The following is a 13,900-nucleotide window of genomic DNA, read 5'->3' on the forward strand; positions in this document are numbered from 1 at the left end:
TAAGGCGATGTCCTTGTATGTCATTTCAAGTCACTTGAGCTCAACGCCCAACCGCCCAACCGCCCAACCGCCCAACTGCACATGCGGCAGTCGACGCTGCTGCTGCAAGTGCAATGACAGCAAACGGGGCAAAGGCACACTGTCCACAGCCAATGAGGCACAATAACGATAAGACTGCTCAACCAACTGGCTACCTTCCGGCTGGGAGTGGGTACGGGGATGAGGCAAGGGCTTGGGCTTGGCATTCATGCCTTTTGGCTATTTGTCAAAAAGTTTACTTTTCATTCTATAGCATATATGCCCCCCACCCACACACACACACACACCTACACATAGATGATATTGATGTAAACGTCATAGATTCAAATGGGTGTTGGCCAGTTGAGCAAAGCGTTGTTTAAGTGCTGTTTAACTTAGCTCAGGCAGGATAGTCAGGGATACAAAGGTCTACCCAAAGGCATTGACTGGCAACAACTTTGTTGGCTCATGGCTGATCCATATTAAACTAACTTAGCAACTAGTTTTAAAATGTGATTGTTTTTCCGTTGGGCCTTAAAGCACAATAATGCCCATAAACTTTTAGGCCGAATTTCTAGCAAAATCATAGAAGCACCTGTGTTAGTTAACAGAGTTATGTTAAAGGACCAGCCAAAGAGCGAGACACAGTTTTACATTTTGAGCGCTATTTGCAAGCTTTGATTTGATTTTCCTCTCTGCTCTCGTCGGTAATTTCATCAACAGTGCTGAGTACTGCAAAGTTTTCTGCTCCCAGTTAGTAAACTCAAGAATAATTTGAATAAATGTTTCAAAATAAATAAATTATTTACTTCAAATAAATAATACAAAACTTAGGCCTTTTTAATGCTGTATTTATATCTTGTCACACTAAGAGTTTTATTCAGTTTTCCAGCTAGAGCCGAAGTTAACCGTTCACAAGCTGGCATCACTGCCATTTACCATTGCTTGCTTTTTACTCTCTTTTGCTCCACAGCTATAAAAGCCAGCGTCAGAGTTAAAGAGAGTTCAGTTGAAACCGGCGCTCGCTCGCGTTTTTGCCATTTGCACGTAAAGCTCGGGCTGCGCTTAAATTATAAATGGAAAGCTGAAAAAAAAAACATTTTGAGCGCAGTTTGCACAAATAAATAATTGCTGTCAGTTTATTGTATGTGCAAAAAGTTGCAAACAAATTATACTAAATTATTTAAGTGTAGCAAATCAAACAAATGCTGCGCAGTGTTGCAAATGTGCCATTAACTGTTTAAAAGAGTTTTGAAAATTATTTACTTCATCGTATAGATTACAATTAATTATAATCAAAATGCCCAACGCTACGGAGATAACAACAAATGACTCCAAAAAGCCATTCAAAGTAAGTTTATTAAATGTTTTTATTTCAATAAAAGGCTGCCGCATTGAAGCTTCAATGCACTGCCATGCCCTTTTTGGGCGTTGTGTCGCAGTTGTTGTTGTAGCTGTTATCGTTTATAACCGCGTGCTATGTTTCGCATTTGCGCTATTTAAAAATTCCCACATAAAAACTGGGTGAACTTCAAGTTGCTGTGAGTGAGGCAAAAGAGAGTAAAAGCTCTGTTAACTTTTGTTTATTTGTGAGAGCACAAGAGAGCTAGTGTGGGAGAGAGGGTGAGAGAGCGAAAACAAAAAAAAGAGCACAACAATTGCTTTGACTTTGCAAATGCAAAATACTTGACATGAATTTTGGGGTTCAGCTTTTGTTGTGCCTTTTTGTTTTGTTTTTATTTTTTAGTTTCTGAGCGCTTGGGAACTGTTTGTCTTTGGCATTTGTTTGTTTGCCAGCAGCGCCTTTGTTGTCAACTAATTTGTTTAGCCGCTGTCTAAATAACTCGAAGCCGTTTAAAGAACGTTTTGCCTTTATTTATCGTGGACAGAGCCCGGCTTAAAGCAAAGTAAATCCATGCTGCAGCCGCAAAAAGAAATTTCCTCTTTCGTCCTTTGACAAATGTTTCGCAACTTTCCTGTGGCCGCTTTGTGTCGAGGTCCTTTTTGATCTGTGTGTAACACTACACAACAACTACAAATTCCCCAGGCTCTGTCAGTGTGATGGGTCCATTAAAATGTCGCTGCTTATTACAATAATTAATTCAGAATCCCGCCAAACATAAATCGGCTTAAAAGCCAAATACGCAGACAGCCATGCAGAATGCCATTAAAAAAGTTTCTCAGCTGACATGTCTGTGTAATTATTAAATGCCACGCCCACGCTCACGCCCACGCCCACACTGACAGCCACAGGCGTATTAATATTATATTTAACAATTTACATAATTTGCAGCCGTAGTTCAAGCGGCAATTTAAACTTGCCGCCTAATTTCCCCAGCGGCATTCAAATCTGCGTTCTAGGCCCATCAAATATTTACTATCCAACACCCTCGCCCTCCAATTGCAGCTGCATGTGTCTTCAGTGCCCGCTTTGTTGGTGCCACAACAGAGACGCAGTCACGTAAGCACAGGTGCCACTTTGGCAGCTACGCTAAGCAGTGGACAGGATATGTTACGTGTTACATGTTGAGTGTCCTGTGGCTGCGGTCCAGGACACTCTTGAAGATTGCCCACTAGTTGAGCTGTAGCGACAGCTGAGTAAGCTGTGATTTCTGATCGGTTGCAGCTTCAACTTGTGGCATGTGCTCTCGAACGGGTACGTGAAAGTTGAAACTGGCCTCTCTTGTAGTTAACATTGTTTATCAGCTCTTAGAGGTTCTATTAAGAATCTTTTTTGACTTTAATTCGTTTAAAAAAACAATTTCAAGGAAGCATAAATACAGCATTAATACCGAATTAATTAATTAGAATATTTGCTTCCTTACCGCATTGTCAAGGCCTCAGCATGGTTTTTATTTTTTGGAATCGATTAAAACCGTTTTCAATCGACAAGTTGTGCATGTAATCCCATCAGGCATATATACTGAAAGGAAGGTTTGGTTTTTGGCCTGAAAGTTTTTCGAAAATATCGACCAACCGCGGCAGCCACAATTTCGATATTATTTATCAATATACTGTGCAATATATAAATGCAGTTTGAAATTGCAGTAAATTAAATTATTTTTCAAATTAAATCACTTTTGGTTTTTTTTCTTACCCTAATTGAAAATATCAAAATCTGTGAAAACGACATTGAATCGACCAAAAAAGTTGCGTGGTTTGCAGCATAAACACAAAAGTGAGCTGGTGGGAGTGTTTTGCGAGACTGCGCGACTAGCCAATACCCTTTATGATATACATCTATTTTTTGTGAGAACAATAAACATTGGGTCTGTGCGAAGTTCATGGCCTTGGTTAAAATAGTTAGATCTAAACTTATACTTAGGTATACATACTATTAATGGCCTCAACATTGTTTGGATCTTTCAGTTTCATTTTAAATATGACTTAACTGTGTTTATTCTTTAACAAAAGTTAACTATCTGAAAACAGATTATTTTTAACTAATCTACTTTTATAATATCTGATTCAGTTTGGTTTGAGGATCGTCTGTTTTTGCACAAATATAAAAAATATCAATTAAAAAGCAAAATTCCGGATATAAGCTGCTTCGGCTGATACCTATTTTGCAGCCTTGCTCTTTCAATTTTCTCAAATACAGGGTATATAAACGAAAAACTGATCTCTTGAATTCTTTGCACAATGCGTCCTGCAAAGTGCGCTTCAATAGCTGCAGCAAGTTTTGATTGTTGCCAAGTTTATGGCTTAATATGATTAATTTTTGGGGTAAGTTTTGAGCAAGTGCCGCAGAAAAAGTTTTCAATGTTGAAGCTTCTAGACAATTTATTCGCAGGCGCTTCAACGAGGTCCTTTCGCAGTCCTTTGAGTTTTGCTCGCGAATTTCGGCTTACTGTTTCAGCTGATGAGATCTGAAGGCGAATTTCTGCATTTACCCGGTTTTTCTTTTCCGTGGGTAATTGTAATAAAAATGTTGTAAGGCAAACTGAACTTCAATTTCATTTCGCACGCCCTGCTCTATTATTTATGAAGGCTCGTTGCAGCTGCACGTTGCACATCGCCAGCCAGAGTGATAAATTTGCCGAGCAGCCGTGTGGCCGCCTCCGATGCTGTTGCATATCTCACTTACCCTCTCCCTCTGTCCCCACCTCGCTGGCGCTCGCTCTTATTCTTAGTCTTGGCCACATCTAATTTATGTTCAGTTTAACCTTAACGCTCAGGCGCCATTTAACATAACATGCAAGTTTAATAGAGCCAGGCAGCGATGAATGTCCTTGTGCTGCCGCTGCTTGTGGCATGTATTTCTGGCATGCGCTCAAAAGTATGCTGCATTAAACTGCTGACAGGCATAACTTGTTAGGAAACACGACAAATATTTGTGCGGCAGGCAGGCAGACGAGTGCATGTCAAACTGTGCTCAAGTTTTCGGCGCATGCAAACTGCCGCAAAGAGTTTGAAAAAATACACAAAAATATACTTAAACAAACATGCATGCGAAATACTATAAACAGCACATGCATTCCTCTATTCCGTTTCAACTTAATTTCGTCAAGTCTCTTTGCTCTTAAGTAGTTTCAAAAAGAATAACCTTGTTTACGGTACGTTCTGTGCAGAGCATTTGATCTAATATGTATTTATTTACCAGGCAAACGCTTGCTAAAAAATTCTCATTCACAGTACATTTCCTGCATAGCTAACGATGTGTATTTGATCTGCCGGTCATTTATTTATTAGGCAATCGCTTGCCATAAATCTCAATTAGAGTCGACAGCAGTCGACAGCTGACAGGGCAACGTGACGTATGCGCAATATTTCTTTTACCTATTATTTGCACTTTTTCTCTGGCTTTTCGATTTGCTATTGTTGCATGTGTATGTGTATGTGTGCGTGTGTCTATGTCTGTGGCTCGAGGGCATAATTACTTGGTATTCGGTTTCTAAATTACTCGAAAATTTGACTTTAATGGCTGCCCCATTTGCTGTGGCAGTGAGGGATCGCATTTGATGCCAGCAATCGGTAATAGACTTTAATTATATGTTGACCACAAACCAGCGCCGCTTTAAAAACCTTTCACCTACATTTTCCAGGCAGTAGCTTGAATTTTAATGGGAAAAGTAGAAAAACCAATGAGGCATGAAAGATTCACATAACGAGGTTAGGACAACAAGAAAAAAAACAGATAAGTAGTTGAAAAAGTTCTATAGTATTTCCGTTGGCCAACAGCAAATAAAAAGTTCAAAAGCAATTTATTCGGTTCAAACGTTATATTTAGCCATAATTTGTAAGCATTTTGTTGGTCACCGAAATGTTGATTTTATGTGCTTGAAGTTTGTCTCCACGGTTTGTTATGGAAAGAAAAAAGAAAATATGAAATAAACTTAGAGGGATTCTTGCATAGAGGAACCTGTCGACTTTCTATCTCTTTTAAGCTTAGCGCGTGTTCTGCCCACGATGCAACAGGACGTACCACGTTATAAAAGGACCTGTCACATGATTAACACTTAAATATGATATTAGACGAACAACAAACTCATAAAATACTTGAACTAAAAAAGTTCGGCTAAAGAAGATGTTCGCCGATTAGAGATTCAGAAAAATATCGTGTGTGCCTCGAAATTTTGAATAGCTTTGTCAAAATGTCCATCATAAGTCTCCAGCCACCACTCTAAGATTATGGAGATGGTAGCCAAGCAGGTTGCTGCTTGTGTAGACTATAGAATAAACCATAACATAGACTTTTAAGCGTCGGGGATACCTTTACAAAACTCTCGCAATTCGTTGCAGATTCTTATGACACTTTTATTATGTACGGGGTCTTACTATTATGTACGGGGGCACTCAGACGGCTGGTAAATGTGCATTAATATTATATATATTGAGATATTGACTCTATCCAGTCATTTAGTCCTCTAATCCTTGTTGCTCTATCCATGTGCGTCGTCAAGGTCGTCACGCAGTGTTTGTAGCTCCTGCCTACTTTCCTGAGGCCTACTTTCAGGAGTTGCTAAGCTTAAGCTTAAGCTACTCTGTGTGTGGGTGTGCGTATTTTCTGCCCACATAATAGCAAAAATGTTGGCAAACTTTGAGTTTGGTAATGAGTTCACGTATGCGTTGGAACTGCGTGGCAACTGGGCCACAAAGACACAAAAAACATTCCCCATCTGCAGGCGCTGCCTAATGCCAAGTTGATTAAGCCACAGGAAGAGGCAGGCCCAAAACAAAAGAATATGCAAAAAACAAAACGTTGGTTGAACTTTTTGGTCCAGCTTAAATATTTCATGTAGGCCCGTTGCTGCTGGCAGCAGCAGCTCATCTCTTTGTATTAATTTATTATTCATTCAATGTGTATTGCCCTTAACATATGTGACTGCAAACGTGTAAGTGTTTATTATTCCCTCTATCCTTGTACCATTCCCTACTGCCTCCTACTGCCTGGCTGCTAGGTCAAGGACGTCACGCGCAACATTAAAAAAGCCGTTTGCGCCGCAAGCCTGGAGGAAATACGCTCCAAGGTGGCCGAGAAATTTGACAAGTGTGAGCAACAGCCAACAATCCATTTGGACTCCGATGGCACCGAAATCGACGATGAGGAATACTTTCGTACACTCGATGAGAACACGGAACTGGTGGCCGTCTTTCCTGGCGAGCATTGGATCGATGTGAGTAGACCAAATGTGCAAAACGAGTAAGATGTTGCGTTTATTTTCGGTACTCTGCATTAAGGCAGGCTTTTTTATAGTATAATTCAATTAAGAATCTTTAGTTTTATTTTTGCTTAATCTCGATTTAAGTCAAACTGATGCGAAATTGGAATTCTGAGCGTAAATTCAGGCGCTGAATTCCGCTTTTGCATTCAATCAACAGCAATGTGCGTTACGCACAAATTAATTAAAAATGTCATTGAAATCATCCAGTTCTGTTGTAATTTAATTACATTTAAGAATAATCCCAAAAAGTATGTCTTATGCATTTATGTCAAATGGCTGTATAACTTGGTTTCAGAATCAATTTAAATATATATTATTGTTTGCGCCTCGCGACTCTTCCGTTGTTATAATTCAATTTCAGTCGGGAGTTGAACATCACGTACCCGAATTTTAACTGAAATGTATCTTATATGCTTTATAGCCAACCCATTACGTGACCATAACCACGCCGAATGCCACGGGCAATGGCAGCATCACCGGCAATCCGGACAACGGCGACACCACGGATGCCAACAACTCGGAGACGGCGCGTATTCGCCAGCTGGTGGGCCAGCTGCAGAACAACTTGTGCAACGTGTCCGTCATGAACGATGCGGATTTGGACTCGCTCTCCAATATGGACCCCAACTCGTTGGTGGATATAACTGGCAAAGAGTTTATGGAACAGCTCAAAGATGCCGGCAGGTGAGTAAAAGTTACTTTGAGACTACTTATTATTACGACTGACTGACTGATTGACTGATGATCCAAACCGATAAGGCTTTTGGAAAAATCAACTTACTACTGTGGTAGTTGCGGTTTCATACTTATCCTTAAAGTTCTTAGTTCTAATCCATTTAAAAGTTGTTTCACACTTTGAAAAACCCACTTCACCTCGAGAAATGTGGGGATCAAATGATATAGGACTCATAATTATATGAAATTTCGCTTTCAAAGAGATATCCAAAGTATAGAGCAAAAACAATGCCCGTACAACGCCGGGCAACTCCGCCCATAACATATACTATTTAATAAATATGAAACTGAAGCCCTCACATCTGAATTGCATATCCATTCACATATCTTTTATGTTTTCCCTTTACCTATTTGCAGACCGCTCTGTGCCAAACGCAATGCTGAGGATCGCCTGAATCTGCTGAAGTTGCTCAAGGCGGGCGCCATTTTTTGCTCGGAACGCTATCCGGAAGATGCGGAGGCCATTGATCGTGAGATTGGGCGTCAGCTGAACGAGGCGGAGAGCGGTCAGCTGACCACAACAACCACCAGCAATACGCGGACCATCGAGGTGGTGCAGTGCGACAATCAGAATACCACCATTACAATAACCGTTGCCGAGGCGACCTCCACATGCAGCTCCACTGAAGCGGCTGTCGAGGTCAATGAGGTCAACGCCAATTCAAATGGCAATGGCAACACTGGCGACATCTGACTGCCCATTCTGGGCAGCCTTAGATGAAGCCTGGCCGCCAATGAGTAGCCAAACTAAGGCACAATTTTATCAAACGTTGTTTCACGTAAACGAACCGAAAAATCAGTCCTGCAACATTGGGTTAACATACACGTATTTGTAGCATATAATTAGGAGCTGCGAAATGCCACAATATAAAAACGAAACGAAACGTAATGTAACAAAATCTTCAGAAATGCTTCATAGAATTTAAGAGCAAATGAAAGTTAACGAAATATTACACGTATTAGCATAAAATCATCGCAAAATCGTCATCAATATTATGGCGGCATATTTTTGGGCATCAATCTAAAGTTGGAAAAGTTCTGAGATTTCAGTAGTGGTTGGATAAAGTGGTCTTAATTTTAGATCGGCGAATACATATTCTTTGTTTTAAAGGAAATGCAGTGTAGTATTTACTTTCTTACAGTTTAAGAAGCTTTTAAATTACGCTAGAGCACCGATTTTAAAATTCCTTGCGATCCCGAATATCTGAAATATATATTATAAAAGATTTCATGGTTTTTATCCAATCTGAACTTTTACGATTTTATTTCCTTGAGATTAAGTCAGCATAGAATTCTAACAAATTTTCAATTATCACAGGCTCAGGATCGAAAGAGATGTGTTTTTAAAATAATAAGAAAATATATCCCTATGTTAAAGCTGTGGCCATTTATTGTCAATCTCCAAATACCACTGAAATACCATGAAAAACAAGCAGCACATGTTTAAAAGTTTGATGACAGTTTTTGTCAGAGCTTCTTCATGTCAGCCCGTATATTGAAGGCAATCGAAATAATTAAAAAACACAATTAAGGAATCAAAATAAACGACAACAATAAACATAAAAAAAATGAAATATATATCATATGTGGATTAAAAGCAAAGGGAACTATAAGAAAATATCATATTCATTATTATCAAACTATTCACATTAGTTAAAAGAAATATTACAAAAATGTTTTATTGTTAAACAGAATCGAATTGCTTAGTAGCGGCTATAAAAGGCATTAAACGACTTTTTGTGTAGTTAGAATTCGAAAATGAAACTGTTTTTGTTGGTCGAACAGGCGTTAGTAGAAAACATTCTTATATATTGAAAATTGCAAATATTTTTTCTGATTTATATTGCATTCATATTATGTTCTTTTGAGTAGTTAGAGCTCGAAAATGGAAGTGTCTTTTTTGGATAGATATGCATTAGTAAAAACTTGTATTTTGACTGAAAATTCGTAATGAAGAATTTTCGTTTGTAATTTTTTACAAATATTTTCATTAATTTATAAAATAATACAAAATTCTTTGGAGTTGTTAGAACTCGTAAATGAAGGTTTCTTGTTGGCTAAATTAAAAAATTGCCTTTTGAATGAAAATTGGAAAAGCGAATTATCTTTTGTAATTTTCCATAAATATTTTTTTCTTTTTTATGATATTGAACACAATTCTTCTGCTTTAGTTATTGGTTTTCATGATCATTATCATTGAATGCATTGTTCTTTATTTATGCGAATTATATCGAAAATATATATTTACATTTGATATGGTGGTATGTTGTTCTGCCATTAGCAATTATTTAGTTGAATAAGGTGTTAAATAAGAAGCACAAACGCACACATAAAATTGTTTTTGGACTAATGCCATTGAAAATGTCATTTGTTGAAGCCAATTGAGACTGACTGTATTTATGTGTAGCAATTATTTGAGAGGTTTGAAATTGCTTCAAGTGAACCCCCCACAAAAAGTATTGTAGTCAAACACAAAACGTAAAGAATTTAAATGCAAACCGAAACACTTAATATTAGTAAATTTAAACAATAAATGCAAACAAGAAATGCAATTACACTCTTATACTCGTATATACAGAAAACCAGGCAAGGCAAATCAAAGGCAAGAAAAATACAACATGAATAAGCAATAAATATACCAAAAAAACAAGAATTATTAAATATACATAGTAACTGCATACACCAAGCAACAATATACCTAAATAAATGCATATTAACAAATCAAATACAAATATAATTTACTGCACGGTCCAACTATGCGTATGCGCAACATGTGCAACAGGGCGTATGAAGCCAGCCAAAATAGGCGCTGCCTAAAGAGAGTGGGAAAGAGCGCTTGGAAGAGAGCGAGCTTTGAAGAGAGACAGAGAGAGTGAGTGAGAGAGAGACGAAACTTTGTCCTGCAATTGCCGCAGTTAATTGCATTAAAAACACAGTCGCAGCTGTGACGTCACAAGGCGCGTGTTGCGTGTGACGTCTGATGAAAAAGAGGCCAGGTCGCAGCCAAGCCAGGCCAGGCCGGACCAGACCAGGCCAGTATATGCTACTGCTCCCGCTTTTGCCGCCTGACTCTGCCCTAGTAACACAGTTCAAAGCTCACAGCTCGCAGTCAGCTGAGTTGCAGCCTGTAACTGACCCAAATCCGACGACAACTGCAGCCCCCGCTGTCTCATTGTGGGCGTGGACTAATTCAAAATTCGATTTGCTCTTCGCATTTTTAATGCGCACAAATGAACTTCAAATCTTTGGCCAGGGCTCTTTGGTATCCGTTTAACCTTTTCCACTTTAGCAGTATATGCTTTTAGCTTCGCGTTGGAATACGTTTTGTTGTTTATTGTTGTTGTTGTTGTTGTTGCTGTTGCTGTTGCTGGCGGCTCTGTGTCCTTGACACGTCGCATTTTTTGGGCCAACACTGGCAAAGAAATTATTTTAAATGTAAATATGAGCTCAGGCTCAGTTCGGGCGCGTATCCGTTGGCCTGCTTTGATGTGCGGCCACATTTCCATTAAAAGGCGTATTCTATGTATTACGGGGGCGTGGTTCGTTTCACGTTTTTCTTTCATTTTTTTCTGTCATTCTTAGAAATTGCTGCCCATGTTAAATATAATTTGGCTTGAATGCTCGGTGGGGTCACGCTTTGAAGTGCGCTAAGCGAAAATGTGACATTTTTAGAAGCAGCTCCAATTTCCAACAGCTGCACAATGGAAAAGGCTGTGTTATTCGGTAATTAAATGTTATAGTAAGCGAAGTTCAAATTAAAAGTGCTCTGTGCGTATGTATTCTTAGTTAACTTTTGTCTCCATATGCGAGTAGTTGACGATAGCAGCGCATTTGTTCAATGTGGACAATATCAAAAAGATGTCTTTGGCGCTTAAAACTTCGAATACGAAATAATTTTAGATGCGTCGTGAGTATTAAAATATATATATAATTGTTTGTTATGACTGACTGACTGACGGACTGACTGACTGACTGACGGACTGACTGATTGATTGGGCACCAATGCACTGACCAGTTAGCAGAAAGGTTCCAATATGATTTAAATACAATTTTAAAGGTCTTTGTGAATATTCATTGGAAACCTGTTTTATAATTGGTGGAAACTGTATCCCAGTGGATGAATAAAGGGTTGGGGTGTTAACTAAGGACCTTAATTCATTTTTAAAACTCTAATATTATAATAAATATTAAATCGAGCATGGAACTTCCATGGGCATCGCAGGGGAAAAGGTCGAATGGAACTACTTAGTTCGTTTCTTACTTAACCTCAATTTTAAATATTTACGCTATTTTTTTTATTTTTAGAAAGTTATTTTGTTTGCCTTTAATGTGCGCAAATTTCCAACATGATGTAAATGTTTATTATTTTGTATTTTTGTTCCTGCTTTCTGCCCGACCTCGAGTTTTGCCCACTGTACGAGCACATTATTGCTATGACTATAACAATATTTTCTATTTTATCTTGTGGATAAGTAAATATGAGAAGCATGGAGTAACCAAATCTTGGTCCGTGCACAAACAAGTGAGGAAATCAGTGGCCAAATGGCAGAGCATCAGGCACAAATGTCAAATGTCTCACATTGCTGCTGTCTGCTGTGAGGGCGGAAGAAGTATGGGCGTGGCCAAGTAAAAACATATCGAATGTAGCGTTAGCATTGCGCACAGGCGAGCGTATAATTTTCTACAATTTTGTAGCCAGCTTTTTATTTTATTTTATTTCTGTTTTTTTTTTGTCCAGAAATAAATGTGAAAAGAGCAGCTTGTTTATTTGTGTGCCTGCGGGGGTCGTGTTCTGCACACCGACTATGTGTGTGTGTGTATGTGTGTGGGTGAGTTTCGCATTGCACATAAACAGCAATTTTTTTTGTAATAGATGCCGCTGTGGGCATTGCTAATACGCCCCGTGGCACATATGCGACGGCAACAATTGTGGCGGCAATGCGACGCTGCGCTGGGCGGCTTGTGGGCGTGGTCATAATCATGCAGCAGATTGTGCCGCAGGCAAACAGCAGCAAGAACAACAAGAAGAAGCGCTTAGATTGCCTCATTTGCCTGTGCATTTGTGTGTATCCGAGTGCTGTGTCGTCGCCTGTGCTTGCACTGGAGTCTCCCAGTGTGTGTGTGTGTGTGTGTGTGTGTGTTTCGGTGTGCCTGTGTGTGTATTTGTTTGTGTGTGTTTTTCTTTGGGTGTTTATTTGCCTCGCTGATTTGTTTGCACAACCAAAGGCATTAGCTGCGGGCACAGTGTCCATAAATGAGCATACGCCCAGTGCCTAGACACAGCTGTCAGTAATGAAAATTTTCAGTGATAGCCCAACACAAACATGAAATTATACGAATTGTTGAACTTAATGCTGTTATTGTTTGTGTGGCATGTGAGCGGGTAGAAGTCGTGTCATTTGACCTTTACTGTACTAGCGCCTTATGTCGCAGCTGGAGTCGATCAGCGGGCAGCCGAGTCCTTCAACCAACATGCCGTGCATGGAGCGCTGCATGATGAACTGGCAGAACGAGGTGGCCAATGCCCAAATGGAGCTAAACGTGGATCTAGACCAGCCGCAATATGAGCAGATGCTGCAATTGGAACAAGAGCAACTGGCGGAGTGTCGGCTAAGTGTACACTATTTTGATTGTACTCTAAAATGCATGTTTGATAAGTTTACACTGCCGTTTAGATGTAGACAACAATCGTAAAATCCATTCACTTATTTGATTTAACAAAACAGATGTAGCATACTTTTTTGGGCTAAATAAATATACTCTTATTTGGAAGTTACATGTTTAATGTTTTTTTTTTTTTATCTTTCTATTTGTTGAGCTTTATTTTAATTTTTCTGTTATTATCTGGAACAACTTAAATTAAATTTGTATGAATATTTACAATCTACTTATTCTACTGGTAAGTCTTATATACAAATTTACAGTGTCAACTATATAAATCGATCTGGGAGATCTATTGGGTGAGACCTTCGTAGTCTCCTCCGCGTTCGGAGTCCTCCAATTCTGCGCCTATTCAGAAGACGCCTAGCCAGTCGATTAGGATGACCCAATGACTGTATCAAGCTCTGCCTCCATCTGGGTCACATTGTTTACATTTTCAATGAAGATGGGGGGTGGCTTCCTGGATCTGGGTACTCTGGCTTCTTTTTCCGCATTCAGCTCTACTTCCATCTCTTCTGCCAGTGCCTCGGCATGGGCTATTTCCTCCTCTGTAGGATCATCGTTTTCTTCATTATCCAGTATTGCAAATTGGTTTTTTGAGTTTATTGGGATCTCCTTTAGACGTCTGTCCATCGATATCTGAGATGCAATTAACCTCCCTTTTTTACCATTTGCTTTTGGAAAGCTTGAAGGCAGCTTACGTTTTATTTTGGTCGTCATCCAGCTGAGTGATTTCACTGATGACTTTCCTAGTTCATTGATATTATTTTCTGATGCGCCTGCAACTACACTTTTGTAGTTAATATTTGGGATGGTGCACA

The 13,900-nt window shown here is 39.3% G+C and overlaps 2 protein-coding genes across 3 annotated transcripts; both read left to right on the top strand.

Annotated features, from left to right (window-relative positions):
* The first annotated feature begins 1,111 nt into the window (after positions 1-1,111).
* On the top strand, positions 1,112-10,112 carry LOC115757846 (DNA fragmentation factor subunit alpha). Its single transcript, XM_030698280.1, has 4 exons — positions 1,112-1,369; positions 6,420-6,635; positions 7,105-7,367; positions 7,776-10,112. Exons 1-4 carry the CDS (start codon positions 1,319-1,321, stop codon positions 8,110-8,112), a joined length of 867 nt encoding a protein of 288 aa, XP_030554140.1. The 5' UTR covers positions 1,112-1,318; the 3' UTR covers positions 8,113-10,112.
* Positions 10,113-12,197: 2,085 nt separating this feature from the next.
* On the top strand, positions 12,198-13,184 carry LOC115757938. 2 transcript variants are annotated; one of them, XM_030698408.1, is made up of 2 exons: positions 12,198-12,247; positions 12,852-13,184. In XM_030698408.1, exons 1-2 carry the CDS (start codon positions 12,224-12,226, stop codon positions 13,110-13,112), a joined length of 285 nt encoding a protein of 94 aa, XP_030554268.1. In that variant the 5' UTR covers positions 12,198-12,223; the 3' UTR covers positions 13,113-13,184. The 2 variants fall into 2 exon arrangements, with proteins under 2 accessions (XP_030554268.1, XP_030554267.1); XM_030698407.1 differs by lacking the exon at positions 12,198-12,247 and adding an exon at positions 12,695-12,793.
* The last annotated feature ends 716 nt before the right edge of the window (positions 13,185-13,900 follow it).

Source organism: Drosophila novamexicana, unplaced genomic scaffold, assembly GCF_003285875.2.
Source record: "Drosophila novamexicana strain 15010-1031.04,08,12 unplaced genomic scaffold, DnovRS2.1 tig00000121-arrow-pilon, whole genome shotgun sequence".
NCBI classification, from domain to species: Eukaryota; Metazoa; Arthropoda; class Insecta; order Diptera; family Drosophilidae; genus Drosophila; species Drosophila novamexicana.